The sequence below is a fragment of the Cydia strobilella genome, chromosome 2 (genome assembly GCF_947568885.1).
Source record: "Cydia strobilella chromosome 2, ilCydStro3.1, whole genome shotgun sequence".
Taxonomy (NCBI): Eukaryota; Metazoa; Arthropoda; class Insecta; order Lepidoptera; family Tortricidae; genus Cydia; species Cydia strobilella.
The window spans coordinates 24,684,739-24,702,630 of record NC_086042.1 but is presented as its reverse complement, the minus strand read 5'-3'; the positions used below and the strand labels follow the sequence as shown (position 1 = coordinate 24,702,630).

Here is a 17,892-nt window from a genome sequence, read left to right as displayed (position 1 = left end):
GTATGAAGCGAAGCCTACCCAACTCAATTTTCAAAAGTTGAAGGCACTTATAGCATCTTGATAAAAAAAAACATTCAAACGAGAACAATGAAAATTCAGGGGCATTTTTCAGTTTAATAAAATACAGTTTTATTTTATTTTATCAATTGTACATGAAGAAATTGCGCCAAAAACATCAATAAACTACGTGCGAGTAGCGACTGCGCGAACTTGCACAGTGTTTGCGGAAAGCGGAAACATCGCGCGGCCGCTATCCCTGAGCGATACTGACGCGGCGTCACTGACGCTGCGACAGTCACGCTGCGCTCGGAAGTAAGTTATTCTTATTAGCTGGTTAAACTAAATTGTCAGTAAATAAGAACAAAAAAACTATAAGACAGTAAGATAAGTGTAAGACAAAGATAATATGATTCTCTCTGTCTATGTTTGAAATGAGACAGTCCTTTGACAAATTATATTTACTCTAAGCTCGTACATTTCCATTACATACTATCGCTCTGTTGTCGCCGCGTCAGTGTCTGCGTTAGTGACGCCGCCCGGAGCCGCTTTGCTCGGAAGTCTACCTTTATTCAAAGATAGATATAACTCCGTAATAGATGGATACAGTCTAAGGAAAAAACGTGCCTCGAAAATCAAGAAAATTTGATTCTCGTTCAGAGGGCGCTACTAGTTTTGGCCTACAGTCGTATAGATGGCGTTGACGGTTTCGTTTGTTATTTAACAATTTTAACGCATATCAGTGAAAGAACATGGGTCAAAATCATAAAAATAATTAATGCAAATAAAAAAAATCATTTATCTATATTTAAATACATTCTATCGTATTTTTATAAATATTCATTTTTAGTTTTAAAGTGTGTCGACAGATGGCAGTGAATTTACTGGGGTTACAAAATTTACTATGACAGTACCGCTCTAGTATAAGTTACTCTATGCTTTATTCTAATCGCTACTATTCTAGCACGCGACTTTCTTACCGCTATAGTTGTGCGCCGACGGTGGAAGCTGTTATCCGTTACTATTGTTACATCACGGACCGCGAACATTTTGACGGTCAACAACCGCAACTAAGCGGTCGCTGCCACTTTCACTTTTCGCCGCCTCGCCTATTTGCAGACAAACAAACGATACGTAGCGACATCTAGTCAAGACGTTGTAAAACTTATGTGTTCTGGCGGTGTCCGCCATCTATTGTCGAGTAGCAGTTAGTGTTGTTGTTTCATCTTTGAGATACTTTTATTAAGCAATAGATGGCGTGAAAATAAAAAGAGAAAATTATCATTCCGCAACAACACAAAAACAATTTATTACCTTTCAAGCAACTTTTAGGTATATTTAAAGGCAATGTATCTTTATGGTCAAAAAATATAGCATAAATTTAATACATCGAACAAATAAGGCGAATTGATCTTAACTATGATAATACATTCGTACCTACTTAGTTTTATAAAAAAAAAAAAAAAAAAAAACATTCCATATAATGTTCTATTACTAAATGTAACAGTGACATTATAATACTGGATTCATAAATTCAACTAACTTTTCAATGTCAGGATGGCCGAGCGGTCTAAGGCGCTGCGTTCAGGTCGCAGTCCACTTCTGTGGGCGTGGGTTCGAATCCCACTTCTGACAGATTTTTTGCATGGTAACGTTTTTTGTTAGTATGTATGTATTTGTACATTGTACAGTCAGTATCAATATTAGCTGATGAAACAACGCTTTAAAAGTATCTGCCACCCGGGAATTCTTTTCCAAATAAAGATACATATATTATCTACAGTTCGAGCTCAAAAGTATTTGCTACAGTCTAAATTGTTCTACATTCAGAGATCTCTTTGTTAGGATATCAGAGAATGGTAGGTAACTTTGACACGTTGTTTGTTTCATCCGCTACTTTTGATGCTGACTGTACCTATAACAATTTTTAGCAACGAAAACAAAACAAATACCAGACATGTGCATAATGTGCAGATGTAACATAAATGTTCATGCCAAGTTTCAAGTAATTTAAGCTTGTCGTTTTATGAGAGCTTAACTTCGATTGTATGGGAGCGTAGCGGCGAAGCGGATTGGTTACGTGTTGCCTACCTCTTGTGTGGCCACACTCTTATCAAATTTGACACAATATGTCAATGACCTTAACCTATTAACCTACGAAATGTCACTTTCAACAAGTTCGTCAAGTTTGGTCAAGTTAATAGATAGATTATTTGCCCGGTTCACACGAGTTTCTTGTTTTCCACAAAATAACAAATCATGACGATCATAAAAGTAGCAAATGAGAGTGAGGTGATCAGTAAGCTAAGTATGTATGTGGAGAAAATATCGAACGACGCTATTTACAATCGAGGGAAGTTTTACATTGGGTTATCAGGTAAGTAATTAGTGAACTTTTAATACCAAAGAAGGATTTGTAATTGGAAAGTGGGATAGAAAGTTTAAATCAGTTGTTTAAAGTTTAAGGTTTAGCTAAATGTACTTCATTTTTATGCAGGTGGTTCGGTGCTAAAATTCCTCTGTGAAGGACTACCGAAGGTCAACACAGTGTGGTCGAAATGGACCCTGGCGTTCTGCGACGAGCGGGTAGTACCAGAAGATAACGAGGACTCCACTTTCGGAGTTTACAAGACCGAACTTTTACCTAAGACTGAATTAAAAGAGGAGCAATTTGTTGTGTTGAAACAGGGTGTCTCTGGTAGGTTTTTGTGATATTGTGGCAAAAGTAAAGCTTAAATTTTTCGGGCTTTTTCATATTAATGAGTTTAATGACTCATTTAACTGTACAGAGAGCTATTGCATGGCCACTATAAATGAATTCCATTTATAAAGCAGCTGCTGTACCAAGCTGTATTTGCAACTGGGTGTACCAAGAGAGATATAAGTAAATGTTTAATATTTCAGCCGAAGAAGCCGCAAAAGACTACACAGAAAAACTAAAATCAGCCTTTAACAGTGAAGAATTCAAATTTGACTTGCTCCTCTTGGGCATGGGGCCCGATGGCCACACTTGTTCCCTGTTTCCGGGTCATCCACTACTGGAAGAAACCAGCTTGAAGGTGGCAGCCATCACAGACTCTCCAAAACCACCTCCAGCAAGGATCACATTGACTTTCCCTGTGATAAACTCGGCAAGGAATTGTATTTTTGCTATTAGTGGGGCAGGGAAGGCAGCCATGGTGAAGGTAAGAATTCCTTTAAGGTTTTTATTAATCAGCATGTCTATTTTGTTTGTGATCACTGCTTGTGTACAAATATATAGAATCTATAGGAGGATACAACTTAATTAATAAATATTTTGTATTTAGAAAACAACTTCCTCCATATTTTTTGTCATTTTCTCATCATATTCCCAGTTAAATCATGATGAAGCCAGAAGTGACTAACAACTATACCACCTGATCTTTGCACCCAAAGGCTTAAAATTACTTACATTCCTACAAATTAAATTACTTAACAAAAAAAATAATATTAAAAAAAAAATACACAAATCAAAAACAAAGCAGTCGGAAGTCAGTCAATTCTCTCTCTTTCTTTGACATTTGTTAAATTTAATACTATAATTGACGCACACCTTGACTGAATTAATATTTAACTGCTCCTAGAATTAAATTAAGAATGTAATTTTGCATGCCATTATGTGGCGGAATGTATTTGGAACTGTATTTACCCTTTTTGTACCTTTTTTGACATGCATTCTAGCAAATAAATGTATTTCATTTCATTTTAAAAATCCCACCCGGCGTCATCCCAGGTGCAAAGGTGCCCAAAACGCTTGCCGCATTACCGCGCTGAATCGCGATGAATAACCTCTGCACCAAGAATTATCCGGAGCAGGGATCCAGGCCTCCTCCTCCTTGAAAAATTCATTTATATTCATCAAATATGATATATTCTTAATTTCCTTTGACACCAGCCAGTGTTCGAACCCGCTAAAGTTGCACGCCGCAAATTATTTACCAATGATTATTTTCCTTGTAGTTACCTTTATTTATTGACTTATTGTTGTGTTTCAGCGTATCCTAAAGGATAAGGAAGACCTGCCTTCAGCTCGCGTGAAGCCGCAAGGCGCCCTGTACTGGATCGTCGACAACGCCGCCGCCGCACACATATGAATATGAATGTTGCTGACCAATACTAGGCTTGATGACATTGCAATAAGATTGACATTAGGTTACAAAATAAAGAAATTAGTTTTCTGTACCACTTTGTACCTTGCCATAGTCACAACTAGCGACCCGCCATAAAGAAATTAGTTTTCTGTACCACTTTGTACCTTGCCATAGTCACAACTAGCGACCCGCCGCCCTGGCTTCGCACGGGTTACACAAAACCTTAACAAATTATACACCCAAACCTTCCTCAGGAATCATTGTATTGATAGGTGAAAACTGCATGAAAATCCGTTTAGTTTTTGAATTTATCGCGAACATACAGACGCGGCGGGGGACTTTGTTTTATATAATGTCTAGTGATCAATATGAAAGCCGACAGGGTTCTCTCCTCATAGTATTGTCACTGTAGCAAAGTACGTAAAAGCACAGAAATCAAATTTATTGACCATACTTTGTTCTAATATGCTTTTATTGCAATACCTCATTCTTATTTTGATACAATGATGAGTTTGTGATGAGATAAATAATGTGATAATATTTTATAGCCCGAAACTGAAAAATCAAGAAAAATCTTATGAACAAGTGTTAAACAATTTATAGACTGACTATATATTTCTCTCAATAAAAAAAGCTATACAGCAAACTAATCTTCGTTGAGTATCGTGTGTAAATACAATAAGCAGCCTAAGACGTTTCAATTGAATTGAATTGTTTATTTACTCGTCTTATCCACCTTATGATAGCAACTATGTTTACAGTGTTCTGCCTTTGATCTTTTAATATTGTAGTTAAACTAAATACTTGTGGTGGAAGGGTGTTTGTGAACTTTTTATACCGTTGTCATATTTTTAGGGCTTTATACATTCCTGTTAAATATTGTTTTTCAAATAGAAATGGTAACAGTTTGTCCTGTGTTTTCTTAATTAAAATAAAATTCATTGCTGAACATCTTAACCTTTTCGCCGCCACGTCAATGAAGTAATAGTGTCATTAACGCCATGTCAAAAATTTACGTAGACAACCCATATAACATATTTATTTAATCTTTATTGCACAAAAGAAAATACAAACGTACAAAAGGCGGACTTGATCCTACAAGACATTCTCTACCAGTCAACCTTCTGCTGGCTGTGTGGGGCACAAAATGTACTGACTTTATATCAAGTCAATGGCGGCGAAAAGGTTAAAGCAGGACTATAGTTATGATGATGTCCTATAATCCCACATCAGGGACATTCCTCAGAAGGGATTGGATTAGTCATAGGTCACGCTCTAGGGAGGCCGATTTTTAAATTTCGAGCGCACGATTTAGTTTGGGTCCCTTCAATATATCTAGTACTTCCGTCCCTTCAATACACTACTAGGAATTTAAATTCTACAAATAGAATTGAAAACACGTGGTCAATACCACTAGATTTCCCAATTTCTATTGCTCGTTTTACAAAAATATCAATTCGCATTATTCCCCAGATTTTAACGTTACGTCAGTTACGTGTCGGGCGTACTCATAAGAGGGGCCCCGCTGGTACGCTGCGTGGCCTTTGCGTCGCGTCGTCGCAACTCATTAATGTGGCATATCAAAATATATGTACAATTCGCAGCGTTGACGCTGCGACGCAACGCACTAATGGGGGCCAGGGCCTAAATTCAAACCTGGATTTGTTCCTTCCGGGGGCACACTTCGCTAACTAAAATTGTGGATCCGGGGACTAAGGAGACGGGTGGCTGTGGCCGATAACCAGGAACGTGGTCTAGTATGTACAGTCAAGTGCATAAATATATATACATTCCCAGTTTCAAAAATATGTGTACGCTCTTAGACTACTATTTTTGCCTTCGACTGTACATCGTTGTTCGTTCGCTTCTTCTCCATGCGCGAACTGTAGTTTAGACTTTGTAAAAAAAAGGCCTCTCATACTTGTTTTTATTAGCATTAGAATTAATTTTACCTTACTTCGGCGATTTCCTTCTAATCCTGAAAAATAATCCAGCACGTCGCAGTTGCCTCTTAAGTTCAGTAAAACCACAGCTCAAGTTCCAATACGTGTAATTCCCTCATACTTTCAAATGCCCGCGAGATCAACACATTGCATTCTTTCACATAAAAAAGACCTCGACTACGGTAGTTACGTTACTTTATAGATCGCTGAACGTTTATTCAACTATAATATGTAATTACAAAAACTCTGTCAACTAAATACAAAAAGATTCGGCGCGCATAGCGTACCAAACGCTTACATACATATACATATTACAAAGATAAGATATACATAGTTCTACAGTTAAATTTAAACAATATCCTATCGAGCGATGACCTGCGGCCGGCGCCGGTGTGAACCAAATATTAACATAGGTCATTCAAATTCCTTGCGTATTTTACATTAATCAGTTTTGTTTGGAGGAGCGCCCACGACGTGGCGACTATTTACAGGTGCCCGGGGACACGGTCGCTAGGGCTGAAACAATAACACACATATTTACTATAACAATCGCACAAGAATCAGGGCAGCTACCGCGAAAATTGAAGTCTATCTCTATTGCATTAGCATTATCCGAGTGACAAGGACGCAGATAGATGGTTCAAATTTCGATGCAAGCGGTAGACCACCTAGTAGCTCTGAGCAATGATGGGAAGCCAAGTATCGAATTTTACAATATACATTTTTAAGGCAACAAATTGGCTTAATAGATCTCTCATTTTTAGAACTATAAAACGAGTAAGCGACACTGGCGTAAAGATCCATCAGATTTATGATTTGATTTCTCGTGAGTCATGGCGGTCTGCATAGCTTGTGTTGCGTGCTCTACGCGGTGCCTAAGAGTATGCATGTCAAACGTTGTACTACGCAGGCCGCCGGCCCCCTGCCGGTACGGCCACGTGCCGGTACGGCAAAAAAAACTGAGAAAGCTGGAACACGTTATCGCAGATCGCAATGCAAGAGAAACGGTCGGCTTTATAATTTAAGACTACAAACACTATAAAACTCCCGTGAGACTCAAACATATTAAATTATTTTAAAACGGGCCAGTCACATCCTCGGTCACGGTCGGGTCGGTCGGTCGGTCCTCGTAAATTGGATCGAAACATGTCGAGCTATTCGACTTAATAATACGCGAGTGACCCGTTTTAAAATAATTTACTACAAACACGTCGATTTTGGTCGTACAATAGTCAATTACCGCCTCCTTGTGGCACATAGGAGCAATCCACGAAATTTTCTACCGTTCCCTATCCCGTACAAATACGTGTTTTCTGAAGATTTGCAGGCATAGGAGTTTTTTTCTGCCACAATGGATGTAAAAAATTATCGACTTGAAACGTTGAAAAAATGTAGGTAACATACGAAATAATATGCGTTTTTATTGGGACTACGGGACAGCTCATGGAATACTCCATTAGAACAACAAAAGTCGCGCGCACTCTTGTCACCCTTGCAGGGCACTACAGGCACAGGGCGGACACTCGGACACGCTATACATCAAAAATCACTTGCGTTTCTATGCGTGAACGGCACGTCTGTACACGCGGCATGCGTCATTGTGTAAGTTGCTTAAAAATAGTACTGAGCGGTCGGCAAACGGCCGTCAATCTGCTGTCGCGGGGCAAGGTCATTCGAGTCGGGGCGGGGCGGTGCGTGCATTGGCCGTTCTGTATAATACTATTACTTATTCTGAGCTACAGGACTAAACTTGTCGTCCACTGTGACCACTGTGTGGTGTACGTACCGTGCAGCTAGTTGGGCGCCCAGTAGGACTGCGAGTAGCTGGGCTTGTGTGTGGTGTACGTACCGTGCAGCAGTTGGGCGCCCAGTAGGACTGCGAGTAGCTGGACTTGTGTGTGGTGTACGTACCGTGCAGCTAGTTGGGCGCCCAGTAGGACTGCGAGTAGCTGGGCTTGTGTGTGGTGTACGTACCGTGCAGCTAGTTGGGCGCCCAGTAGGACTGCGAGTAGCTGGGCTTGTGTGTGGTGTACGTACCGTGCAGCAGTTGGGCGCCCAGTAGGACTGCGAGTAGCTGGACTTGTGTGTGGTGTACGTACCGTGCAGCTAGTTGGGCGCCCAGTAGGACTGCGAGTAGCTGGACTTGTGTGTGGTGTACGTACCGTGCAGCTAGTTGGGCGCCCAGTAGGACTGCGAGTAGCTGGACTTGTGTGTGGTGTACGTACCGTGCAGCTAGTTGGGCGCCCAGTAGGACTGCGAGTAGCTGGGCTTGTGTGTGGTGTACGTACCGTGCAGCTAGTTGGGCGCCCAGTAGGACTGCGAGTAGCTGGGCTTGTGTGTGGTGTACGTACCGTGCAGCTAGTTGGGCGCCCAGTAGGACTGCGAGTAGCTGGGCTTGTGTGTGGTGTACGTACCGTGCAGCTAGTTGGGCGCCCAGTAGGACTGCGAGTAGCTGGGCTTGTGTGTGGTGTACGTACCGTGCAGCTAGTTGGGCGCCCAGTAGGACTGCGAGTAGCTGGGCTTGTGTGTGGTGTACGTACCGTGCAGCAGTTGGGCGCCCAGTAGGACTGCGAGTAGCTGGGCTTGTGTGTGGTGTACGTACCGTGCAGCTAGTTGGGCGCCCAGTAGGACTGCGAGTAGCTGGGCTTGTGTGTGGTGTACGGACCGTGCAGCTAGTTGGGCGCCCAGTAGGACTGCGAGTAGCTGGGCTTGTGTGTGGTGTACGTACCGTGCAGCTAGTTGGGCGCCCAGTAGGACTGCGAGTAGCTGGGCTTGTGTGTGGTGTACGTACCGTGCAGCTAGTTGGGCGCCCAGTAGGACTGCGAGTAGCTGGACTTGTGTGTGGTGTACGTACCGTGCAGCTAGTTGGGCGCCCAGTAGGACTGCGAGTAGCTGGGCTTGTGTGTGGTGTACGTACCGTGCAGCTAGTTGGGCGCCCAGTAGGACTGCGAGTAGCTGGGCTTGTGTGTGGTGTACGTACCGTGCAGCTAGTTGGGCGCCCAGTAGGACTGCGAGTAGCTGGGCTTGTGTGTGGTGTACGTACCGTGCAGCTAGTTGGGCGCCCAGTAGGACTGCGAGTAGCTGGGCTTGTGTGTGGTGTACGTACCGTGCAGCTAGTTGGGCGCCCAGTAGGACTGCGAGTAGCTGGGCTTGTGTGTGGTGTACGTACCGTGCAGCTAGTTGGGCGCCCAGTAGGACTGCGAGTAGCTGGGCTTGTGTGTGGTGTACGTACCGTGCAGCTAGTTGGGCGCCCAGTAGGACTGCGAGTAGCTGGGCTTGTGTGTGGTGTACGTACCGTGCAGCTAGTTGGGCGCCCAGTAGGACTGCGAGTAGCTGGGCTTGTGTGTGGTGTACGTACCGTGCAGCTAGTTGGGCGCCCAGTAGGACTGCGAGTAGCTGGGCTTGTGTGTGGTGTACGTACCGTGCAGCTAGTTGGGCGCCCAGTAGGACTGCGAGTAGCTGGGCTTGTGTGTGGTGTACGTACCGTGCAGCTAGTTGGGCGCCCAGTAGGACTGCGAGTAGCTGGGCTTGTGTGTGGTGTACGTACCGTGCAGCTAGTTGGGCGCCCAGTAGGACTGCGAGTAGCTGGGCTTGTGTGTGGTGTACGTACCGTGCAGCTAGTTGGGCGCCCAGTAGGACTGCGAGTAGCTGGGCTTGTGTGTGGTGTACGTACCGTGCAGCTAGTTGGGCGCCCAGTAGGACTGCGAGTAGCTGGGCTTGTGTGTGGTGTACGTACCGTGCAGCTAGTTGGGCGCCCAGTAGGACTGCGAGTAGCTGGGCTTGTGTGTGGTGTACGTACCGTGCAGCTAGTTGGGCGCCCAGTAGGACTGCGAGTAGCTGGGCTTGTGTGTGGTGTACGTACCGTGCAGCTAGTTGGGCGCCCAGTAGGACTGCGAGTAGCTGGGCTTGTGTGTGGTGTACGTACCGTGCAGCTAGTTGGGCGCCCAGTAGGACTGCGAGTAGCTGGGCTTGTGTGTGGTGTACGTACCGTGCAGCTAGTTGGGCGCCCAGTAGGACTGCGAGTAGCTGGGCTTGTGTGTGGTGTACGTACCGTGCAGCTAGTTGGGCGCCCAGTAGGACTGCGAGTAGCTGGGCTTGTGTGTGGTGTACGTACCGTGCAGCTAGTTGGGCGCCCAGTAGGACTGCGAGTAGCTGGGCTTGTGTGTGGTGTACGTACCGTGCAGCTAGTTGGGCGCCCAGTAGGACTGCGAGTAGCTGGGCTTGTGTGTGGTGTACGTACCGTGCAGCTAGTTGGGCGCCCAGTAGGACTGCGAGTAGCTGGGCTTGTGTGTGGTGTACGTACCGTGCAGCTAGTTGGGCGCCCAGTAGGACTGCGAGTAGCTGGGCTTGTGTGTGGTGTACGTACCGTGCAGCTAGTTGGGCGCCCAGTAGGACTGCGAGTAGCTGGGCTTGTGTGTGGTGTACGTACCGTGCAGCTAGTTGGGCGCCCAGTAGGACTGCGAGTAGCTGGGCTTGTGTGTGGTGTACGTACCGTGCAGCTAGTTGGGCGCCCAGTAGGACTGCGAGTAGCTGGGCTTGTGTGTGGTGTACGTACCGTGCAGCTAGTTGGGCGCCCAGTAGGACTGCGAGTAGCTGGGCTTGTGTGTGGTGTACGTACCGTGCAGCTAGTTGGGCGCCCAGTAGGACTGCGAGTAGCTGGGCTTGTGTGTGGTGTACGTACCGTGCAGCTAGTTGGGCGCCCAGTAGGACTGCGAGTAGCTGGGCTTGTGTGTGGTGTACGTACCGTGCAGCTAGTTGGGCGCCCAGTAGGACTGCGAGTAGCTGGGCTTGTGTGTGGTGTACGTACCGTGCAGCTAGTTGGGCGCCCAGTAGGACTGCGAGTAGCTGGGCTTGTGTGTGGTGTACGTACCGTGCAGCTAGTTGGGCGCCCAGTAGGACTGCGAGTAGCTGGGCTTGTGTGTGGTGTACGTACCGTGCAGCTAGTTGGGCGCCCAGTAGGACTGCGAGTAGCTGGGCTTGTGTGTGGTGTACGTACCGTGCAGCTAGTTGGGCGCCCAGTAGGACTGCGAGTAGCTGGGCTTGTGTGTGGTGTACGTACCGTGCAGCTAGTTGGGCGCCCAGTAGGACTGCGAGTAGCTGGGCTTGTGTGTGGTGTACGTACCGTGCAGCTAGTTGGGCGCCCAGTAGGACTGCGAGTAGCTGGGCTTGTGTGTGGTGTACGTACCGTGCAGCTAGTTGGGCGCCCAGTAGGACTGCGAGTAGCTGGGCTTGCTGGCGGCCGGCTTGGCCGCTGCCGCACGCGCCGCTCCGCTCTCCTGAAACACATTTACATTTTACCGACGACGCACAAACTATACCCGAAACAATTATAAGCGAATGTGACCTCATTTTACAAACTGTGTTTATTTTAGTTAGATCATTGCTACAAACATGTATGCAATGCTTATGAAACCGACCATAAAAATCACACTGTTGTTAGGCCTTGTGAATTTAATAGCTTGACATTTGTCAAGGACACTGAACGACTAGGAAATATCTCAAATTATCTGGTCAACTCTGATGTAAATAGCGGAGCTGCTGCTAGTTATGGTAGACTGGTATAATATGCGATAACTCAAACTAGCGAAAGAATAAGAAGAATATTTAAACTGATGCAAACGCCCTCACAGTCATGTTAATTTTTATTTAATGTAATCATCTTGTGACCTATCTGGATTTCTGATAATGTTATAATTGAGCATTAATATACACTAATACATACACAATCTTAATCTAACAGTATCGTTAGTGTTTAAAAAGCAAAACAAATACAATAATTTACATAAAATATTAGTATATGTAAACATATATATGTATTAAATTGCATGCAGAAGGCGGGCTAGCAGCGGCACGGTGCGTATACATAGCAGTGTACATAAACATATATATGTGTAACTTACCCGCCTATTATGACTACTGTTCACCCGTACATCCATCTACAAACGAAATAAAAACTAAAATATATTTCAAAATTTCAAAATATATTCTAACACATGCATTTGGGCGAACCACAAAAATAATTTTAGCTACGTAAAATAAACATATTCATCTACTGTAAAATTGGTAATGCTTTATATTCATGCCATGCTAAATTATACATAGAAGAACTTATTTATGATGGAATTCCAAATTGCCTAATTCGAGAATTTAAATAGCCTAATGTGACGTTTTAAACCAAAAGTTATCACGATGTCGGTTGTCGATAAGGTTGATTTCAAATTAAGCCTATATCGAAATAGCGCCTTATTGACAACCGACAATAAGTACCCATTTGGTTGAAAATGGCACATATGATGGTAGTTTATTTTATACTACACAATTAACCAATGAAATCAAGAAAAATTGTTCATATAAGACTCGTGTAATCAAAATTTTAGGTATAATACAATTAAGCTAAATATATAATTTATTAATGCACTCATTTATTAATTACATGCATGGCACTTTTATGTCATGTTGTTACACAATAAAGCTCTGAGCCATACGATAACTATCAAAGAAAAAGTTAACTGTTTACATAAACCTTATTTAAATTAAGTAAGGTGTTTATAATGTCAAATAAAAAGGAAAATTTCGGCAGTTCGCTGAAACAATTAACCGACCGTTGATGTACATTTAGAAGCCAACAAGAGGATACAGTCGAATTATTTTCGTGGTTCTTCCATAAAAATATATATATATTTCGTATCATAATATCGGAAAGCATGCTATAACTACAAGCTGTTTGTACCAATATAATTTGATATCAAGAAAATAACGCCTTTAACTACTTTTATAAAATAAAAAATTGTTTATTATATCTCGAAAATACAAGCTTTTGTTTTTTTTTTGGTGCAAACAGCTTCTACATTAAAAAATAGAACTTCCTACGCTATTCAACTTTTCAATCAATCAAACTTATGCTAGTCAAGGTATAGGACTCATGGCGCATTTGTTAAATTGTATCAAATCAGGCGTGTCCATGTTACTTAACAACTCAGGTGTTATGTAACTTATGTAGGTACATCTAATTTTCTCGATATAGGAAAGAGATGGGTTGAGCGTTTTTTAAAGCGTGTCAGTACTGATGGGGCACAAATGAAATAGTGATGCACACGGGTACAGTCGTCAAGGCAGTAAGTTATCATCGTACCCAGTTATCAATGGCAGTTCATTGAAAATAAGGGTTTGTAAAACTACGTACCTTAAATTCGCCTAAACTAGTATTAAATCATAATTACACTATAAATTGTATCATTGGCGGTTAGTAATTCAACATGTAGGGGTTAGAAAAGGGTTTAGTATAGTTTTTTCAATTATAAAAAAATATTAAGCTAAGTTGCGGACGGGAGGCGAAATTAGGTAATTTTAGATTTCATTTTACTTTCAATAATTTTTAAGCAACTATATTGTGAATTCAATTGATATATTTCTTGGTAAAATTATTATTTTATTTGGCGAAGTTGATCACCAATGGTGAAGTGAGGGATCCCTACGTTAGATAGTTTTGCCAACCATAATTTTCAATTAACTGCAATATTGAAAACGGGGTGTAATTATCATAAAATGAATAGTTGTAATAAGTTTTTCGGTCTGGCAGTATATTGGCGCTACAGGCGTTGTGTGTGTTGTGTGTGTTGTCACACAATTAACCAATGAAATCAAGAAAAATTGTTCATATAAGACTCGTGTAATCAAAATTTTAGGTATAATACAATTAAGCTAAATATATAATTTATTAATGCACTCATTTATTAATGACATGCATGGCACTTTTATGTCATGTTGTTACACAATAAAGCTCTGAGCCATACGATAACTATCAAAGAAAAAGTTAACTGTTTACATAAACCTTATTTAAATTAAGTAAGGTGTTTATAATGTCAAATAAAAAGGAAAATTTCGGCAGTTCGCTGAAACAATTAACCGACCGTTGATGTACATTTAGAAGCCAACAAGAGGATACAGTCGAATTATTTTCGTGGTTCTTCCATAAAAATATATATATATTTCGTATCATAATATCGGAAAGCATGCTATAACTACAAGCTGTTTGTACCAATATAATTTGATATCAAGAAAATAACGCCTTTAACTACTTTTATAAAATAAAAAATTGTTTATTATATCTCGAAAATACAAGCTTTTGTTTTTTTTTTGGTGCAAACAGCTTCTACATTAAAAAATAGAACTTCCTACGCTATTCAACTTTTCAATCAATCAAACTTATGCTAGTCAAGGTATAGGACTCATGGCGCATTTGTTAAATTGTATCAAATCAGGCGTGTCCATGTTACTTAACAACTCAGGTGTTATGTAACTTATGTAGGTACATCTAATTTTCTCGATATAGGAAAGAGATGGGTTGAGCGTTTTTTAAAGCGTGTCAGTACTGATGGGGCACAAATGAAATAGTGATGCACACGGGTACAGTCGTCAAGGCAGTAAGTTATCATCGTACCCAGTTATCAATGGCAGTTCATTGAAAATAAGGGTTTGTAAAACTACGTACCTTAAATTCGCCTAAACTAGTATTAAATCATAATTACACTATAAATTGTATCATTGGCGGTTAGTAATTCAACATGTAGGGGTTAGAAAAGGGTTTAGTATAGTTTTTTCAATTATAAAAAAATATTAAGCTAAGTTGCGGACGGGAGGCGAAATTAGGTAATTTTAGATTTCATTTTACTTTCAATAATTTTTAAGCAACTATATTGTGAATTCAATTGATATATTTCTTGGTAAAATTATTATTTTATTTGGCGAAGTTGATCACCAATGGTGAAGTGAGGGATCCCTACGTTAGATAGTTTTGCCAACCATAATTTTCAATTAACTGCAATATTGAAAACGGGGTGTAATTATCATAAAATGAATAGTTGTAATAAGTTTTTCGGTCTGGCAGTATATTGGCGCTACAGGCGTTGTGTGTGTTTTGTGTGTTGTGGGGGGTGGGGGGTGGCGTCGTACCTGGTGCTGGTGGTGGTGGGGATGGTGCGCGTTGTGCGGCGCGGGGATGTAGAGGTGCGAGCCGGCGCCGAAGGGCGGCGGCGTGCCGCTGTGGAACGCCGCCTTGTCGTAACTCTGCAACACATTATACACTATTGTTACAACGTGCCAATTTGTTTCGTCCATGACTGTGGCGCCGCCCTAGTGGATGTGCAGCAGACATGTCCCACGAAAGTTCATATTTTCACCACGTCGTGCGTTGGCGTCGCCTGTATTTTCCCCACCACCAACTTCGCACATAGCCAATGATATAATCAATTTCTTATGATACGTAAGTGAACACGGAAATAATCCATCAGTTTGTCTAATTAACATCTAACAATTCATGTGTCTAGCAACAAAACCTAGGGATAACAAATACATTTTTAATGGAGAAATAAAAAAAAAATTGAACATGCAGACTCTTTGGTGAGGATACTGAGGACGTACGGATTACGGTCAATGAGGTTGTCTATGCTGCTCAAAGAAATATGTCATGGAATGATGACGTCACGGTTTGGCTCGCTTCTGATTGGTGTTTCAGTCAAAATGGCCGATTGGTGAATTTTGCTCTATTATTTTATTGAATATATAAATAATCCTAATGTTTATACTGAAATGAAACAATTATTTCCACGAGTCTTTGTTGCTGTCATCATGCAAATTACAGACAGTGGCCATGTGCTGTAAAAAAACACCGCGCATTAACATTTTCGACGCCAATGTCGGATATATCCGCGCCGTAGGCCAAAGACGGATTAATCTGTCACAGACCACAGAGCAACATAGACCTACGTCCTACGTGCATATGTATTCTCCATGTGCATATGGATAAAGTTCAATTTCAGTTTTGACACTTCGGTGACGTGACGTCCGAGTGACAGCTTTTGTGTTTGACACGGCGTCGTAAAGGTTAATATTGTCAGCAAGGGCCTGACACTGTTTGACAGAGAAAGATAGTCTTATTGCGATTCCTATAAGAGGAAAGAGAAAATAGTGCCATGCTTTGTCTTTAGCACCGACCGGGCATTTTTTCGTGGTAGGGTTATGGCATCATAGCAAGAAGGCGATGGCGAAATACCGAAATTTATAACAGTGAAAGAGAAAAAGGATTATGCTGCCATACATGAAACTATCAATAGATGAATATGTCTTTCTCTTACCCCTGGTCGCTCGGTTTCATGTCTATAACTACTTGTATATGATTGTCAGGGCAGGGATGTTGATGTTGATGTTGTTGTACTCGTGCTCGTACTCGTACTCACATTGACCTTGTTGAGCGCGACGTGAGGCTTGGCGTACATGGCGGACGCCAGCTCGGGCGGCGCGCCCGCGGCCGCCTTGTTCGCGCTCGCGTTGTAGCCGCCTCCTGCAAATATCACATCTATTAAGATTTACTATTGACCGCCATTAAGGTCCTATCAAATCGAAGTAATGTTCGATGAGAGCTTAGAGCAACTCACATCGCGTCAAAAGAAAAATTATCTCCGCTTCACCGTCGCGAATCACGTCAAGCAACTTCATACGAAATATATGAAAAATTAAAACGTTTGAGCGGCTTTTGAGTTCGAAGGGCTAAATTGTGTCATCATTATAATTAAAGAGCATGGCTCTTGTCGGTGGAGTTTGCGACAGTTTTCGCGGTCCTCGGCCAAGTTTTTTAGGTCCCCGTAAGACACGACATTTGCTTTTCCTTTTAGATGTGTATAGCTTGCTCGTGTTTTTCCTCTTCTCTTCTAACTTCGAGCTTGCCTACTAGTATAGTTATAAAGTGTGGTGTCTTATCAAGTGACCTATAATTTTGCCTCGTCTATTCTCCTTGGTCCTCAGTAAGTTTCTCTTCCCTCCAACGATTCGCAGCATTAATGTGTGTACTGTTGATTTCGAAATGCGGGGAGTCGTTAGGCCCTCGTCTAAATGGAAGATACATGGACCGCCAGCGGCGTACAGAGAGAACATGTTAAGAGCTGTCACTTAAAAATAGAGAATATCGTTTGAAAATATTACATTATTGTCGAGGCTCGGAAGTAGCTACTTGCTGGCTGAGGATTCGTTTTAATTGAATCCGAAGCCAGCAAGTAGCCTTCCTGCCGAGTCATATATAGTGCTTTTCTCAAAAATGGCGCAATAAATACAAATATAATAGAAATATTTTACAGAAGCAACGTTCTTACGTATATATTTTCACAGAAAAAAGTAAAAACAATTGATAAGATTTGCTTTGCCGCCTTTTTATTTTTTTAAATTGTAAAAAGAAGTGCATTTTTCTGCCGAAAATACGCCAACCTATTTCAGACAGCTAAATATTCGCAGTACCAACATTATAATAATAAGTACTGATCATCTGTTTGGCTGTTTAATGGACCTATGCCTTCATTTGATATGGCCACTTCATCTTTTAAAAAGTTTGGAACTCGACAAATAATGGAATTTGTATACAACATTGCAGTCCCGAAATCGAGACTGCAATGTTTTTAACTTTTTAATTTTTTGACTGACCATAAACTACGCACTTCGCGACCTAATTTTTAACCGGCAACGTCGACTTTGCCGTCCATTTTTGAGAAAAATATGTTAGTTTACATACCAGGTTTGTAAGAGTCCTGGTCGTACGGCGGCTGCTGCTGCGAGTAGCTGGACACCTTGCCGGCGCCGGTCACGGCCCCGGACACGGACCCCACGCCGCCGACGCCGCCGACGCCACCGACGTTAGACCCGCCGCCGTACTGCAACACCACTCATTATAATTATAACAGCGATTTATTTTAAACTCAAATAAATAGTAGTGTGTCTACTTGAAAAAACACAAAATATTTTCATATAAAATAATTTAATTTGTTCTTAGAGCGATTTATTTTACCTACAGATTG

The 17,892-nt window shown here is 42.1% G+C and overlaps 2 protein-coding genes and 1 non-coding gene across 4 annotated transcripts in view; 2 read left to right on the top strand and 1 right to left on the bottom strand.

Annotated features, from left to right (window-relative positions):
• Positions 1-1,548: 1,548 nt before the first annotated feature.
• On the top strand, positions 1,549-1,632 carry Trnal-cag (transfer RNA leucine (anticodon CAG)). Its single transcript has one exon. It is a non-coding gene; the product is annotated as a tRNA-Leu (tRNA).
• Positions 1,633-2,152: 520 nt separating this feature from the next.
• Positions 2,153-5,017, top strand: LOC134753528 (6-phosphogluconolactonase). 2 transcript variants are annotated; one of them, XR_010128828.1, is made up of 5 exons: positions 2,153-2,374; positions 2,495-2,695; positions 2,902-3,182; positions 4,014-4,211; positions 4,274-5,017. XR_010128828.1 is itself a non-coding variant. In XM_063689445.1 (4 exons), the coding sequence occupies exons 1-4, from the start codon at positions 2,257-2,259 to the stop codon at positions 4,110-4,112; spliced, it is 699 nt and encodes a 232-aa protein (XP_063545515.1). In that variant the 5' UTR covers positions 2,153-2,256; the 3' UTR covers positions 4,113-5,017. The 2 variants fall into 2 exon arrangements, 1 of the variants encoding a protein (XP_063545515.1); XM_063689445.1 differs by having other exon boundaries at positions 4,014-5,017.
• Positions 5,018-6,142: 1,125 nt separating this feature from the next.
• LOC134748943 (protein lingerer-like) overlaps positions 6,143-17,892 on the bottom strand; it is a 41,208-nt gene continuing 29,458 nt past the window's right edge. The window contains exons 39-44 of the mRNA XM_063683815.1: positions 17,610-17,748; positions 16,288-16,391; positions 15,005-15,118; positions 11,953-11,988; positions 11,238-11,328; positions 6,143-6,568 (exon numbers count right to left, since the gene is read on the bottom strand). Coding sequence (XP_063539885.1) covers positions 11,245-11,328; positions 11,953-11,988; positions 15,005-15,118; positions 16,288-16,391; positions 17,610-17,748 — 477 coding nt within the window. The 3' untranslated portion in view covers positions 6,143-6,568; positions 11,238-11,244. The remainder of the gene's footprint in view (positions 6,569-11,237; positions 11,329-11,952; positions 11,989-15,004; positions 15,119-16,287; positions 16,392-17,609; positions 17,749-17,892) is intronic.

What these genes read in the sequence shown, in the direction of transcription:
- LOC134753528 (XM_063689445.1), top strand. Translation starts at nt 2,257, where the DNA reads ATGACGATCATAAAAGTAGCAAATGAGAGTGAGGTGATCAGTAAGCTA. An exon ending in GTTGAAACAGGGTGTCTCTG is followed by an intron (nt 2,696 to 2,901) that starts GTAGGTTTTTGT and finishes TTAATATTTCAG; the next exon opens with CCGAAGAAGCCGCAAAAGAC. An exon ending in GGAAGGCAGCCATGGTGAAG is followed by an intron (nt 3,183 to 4,013) that starts GTAAGAATTCCT and finishes GTTGTGTTTCAG; the next exon opens with CGTATCCTAAAGGATAAGGA.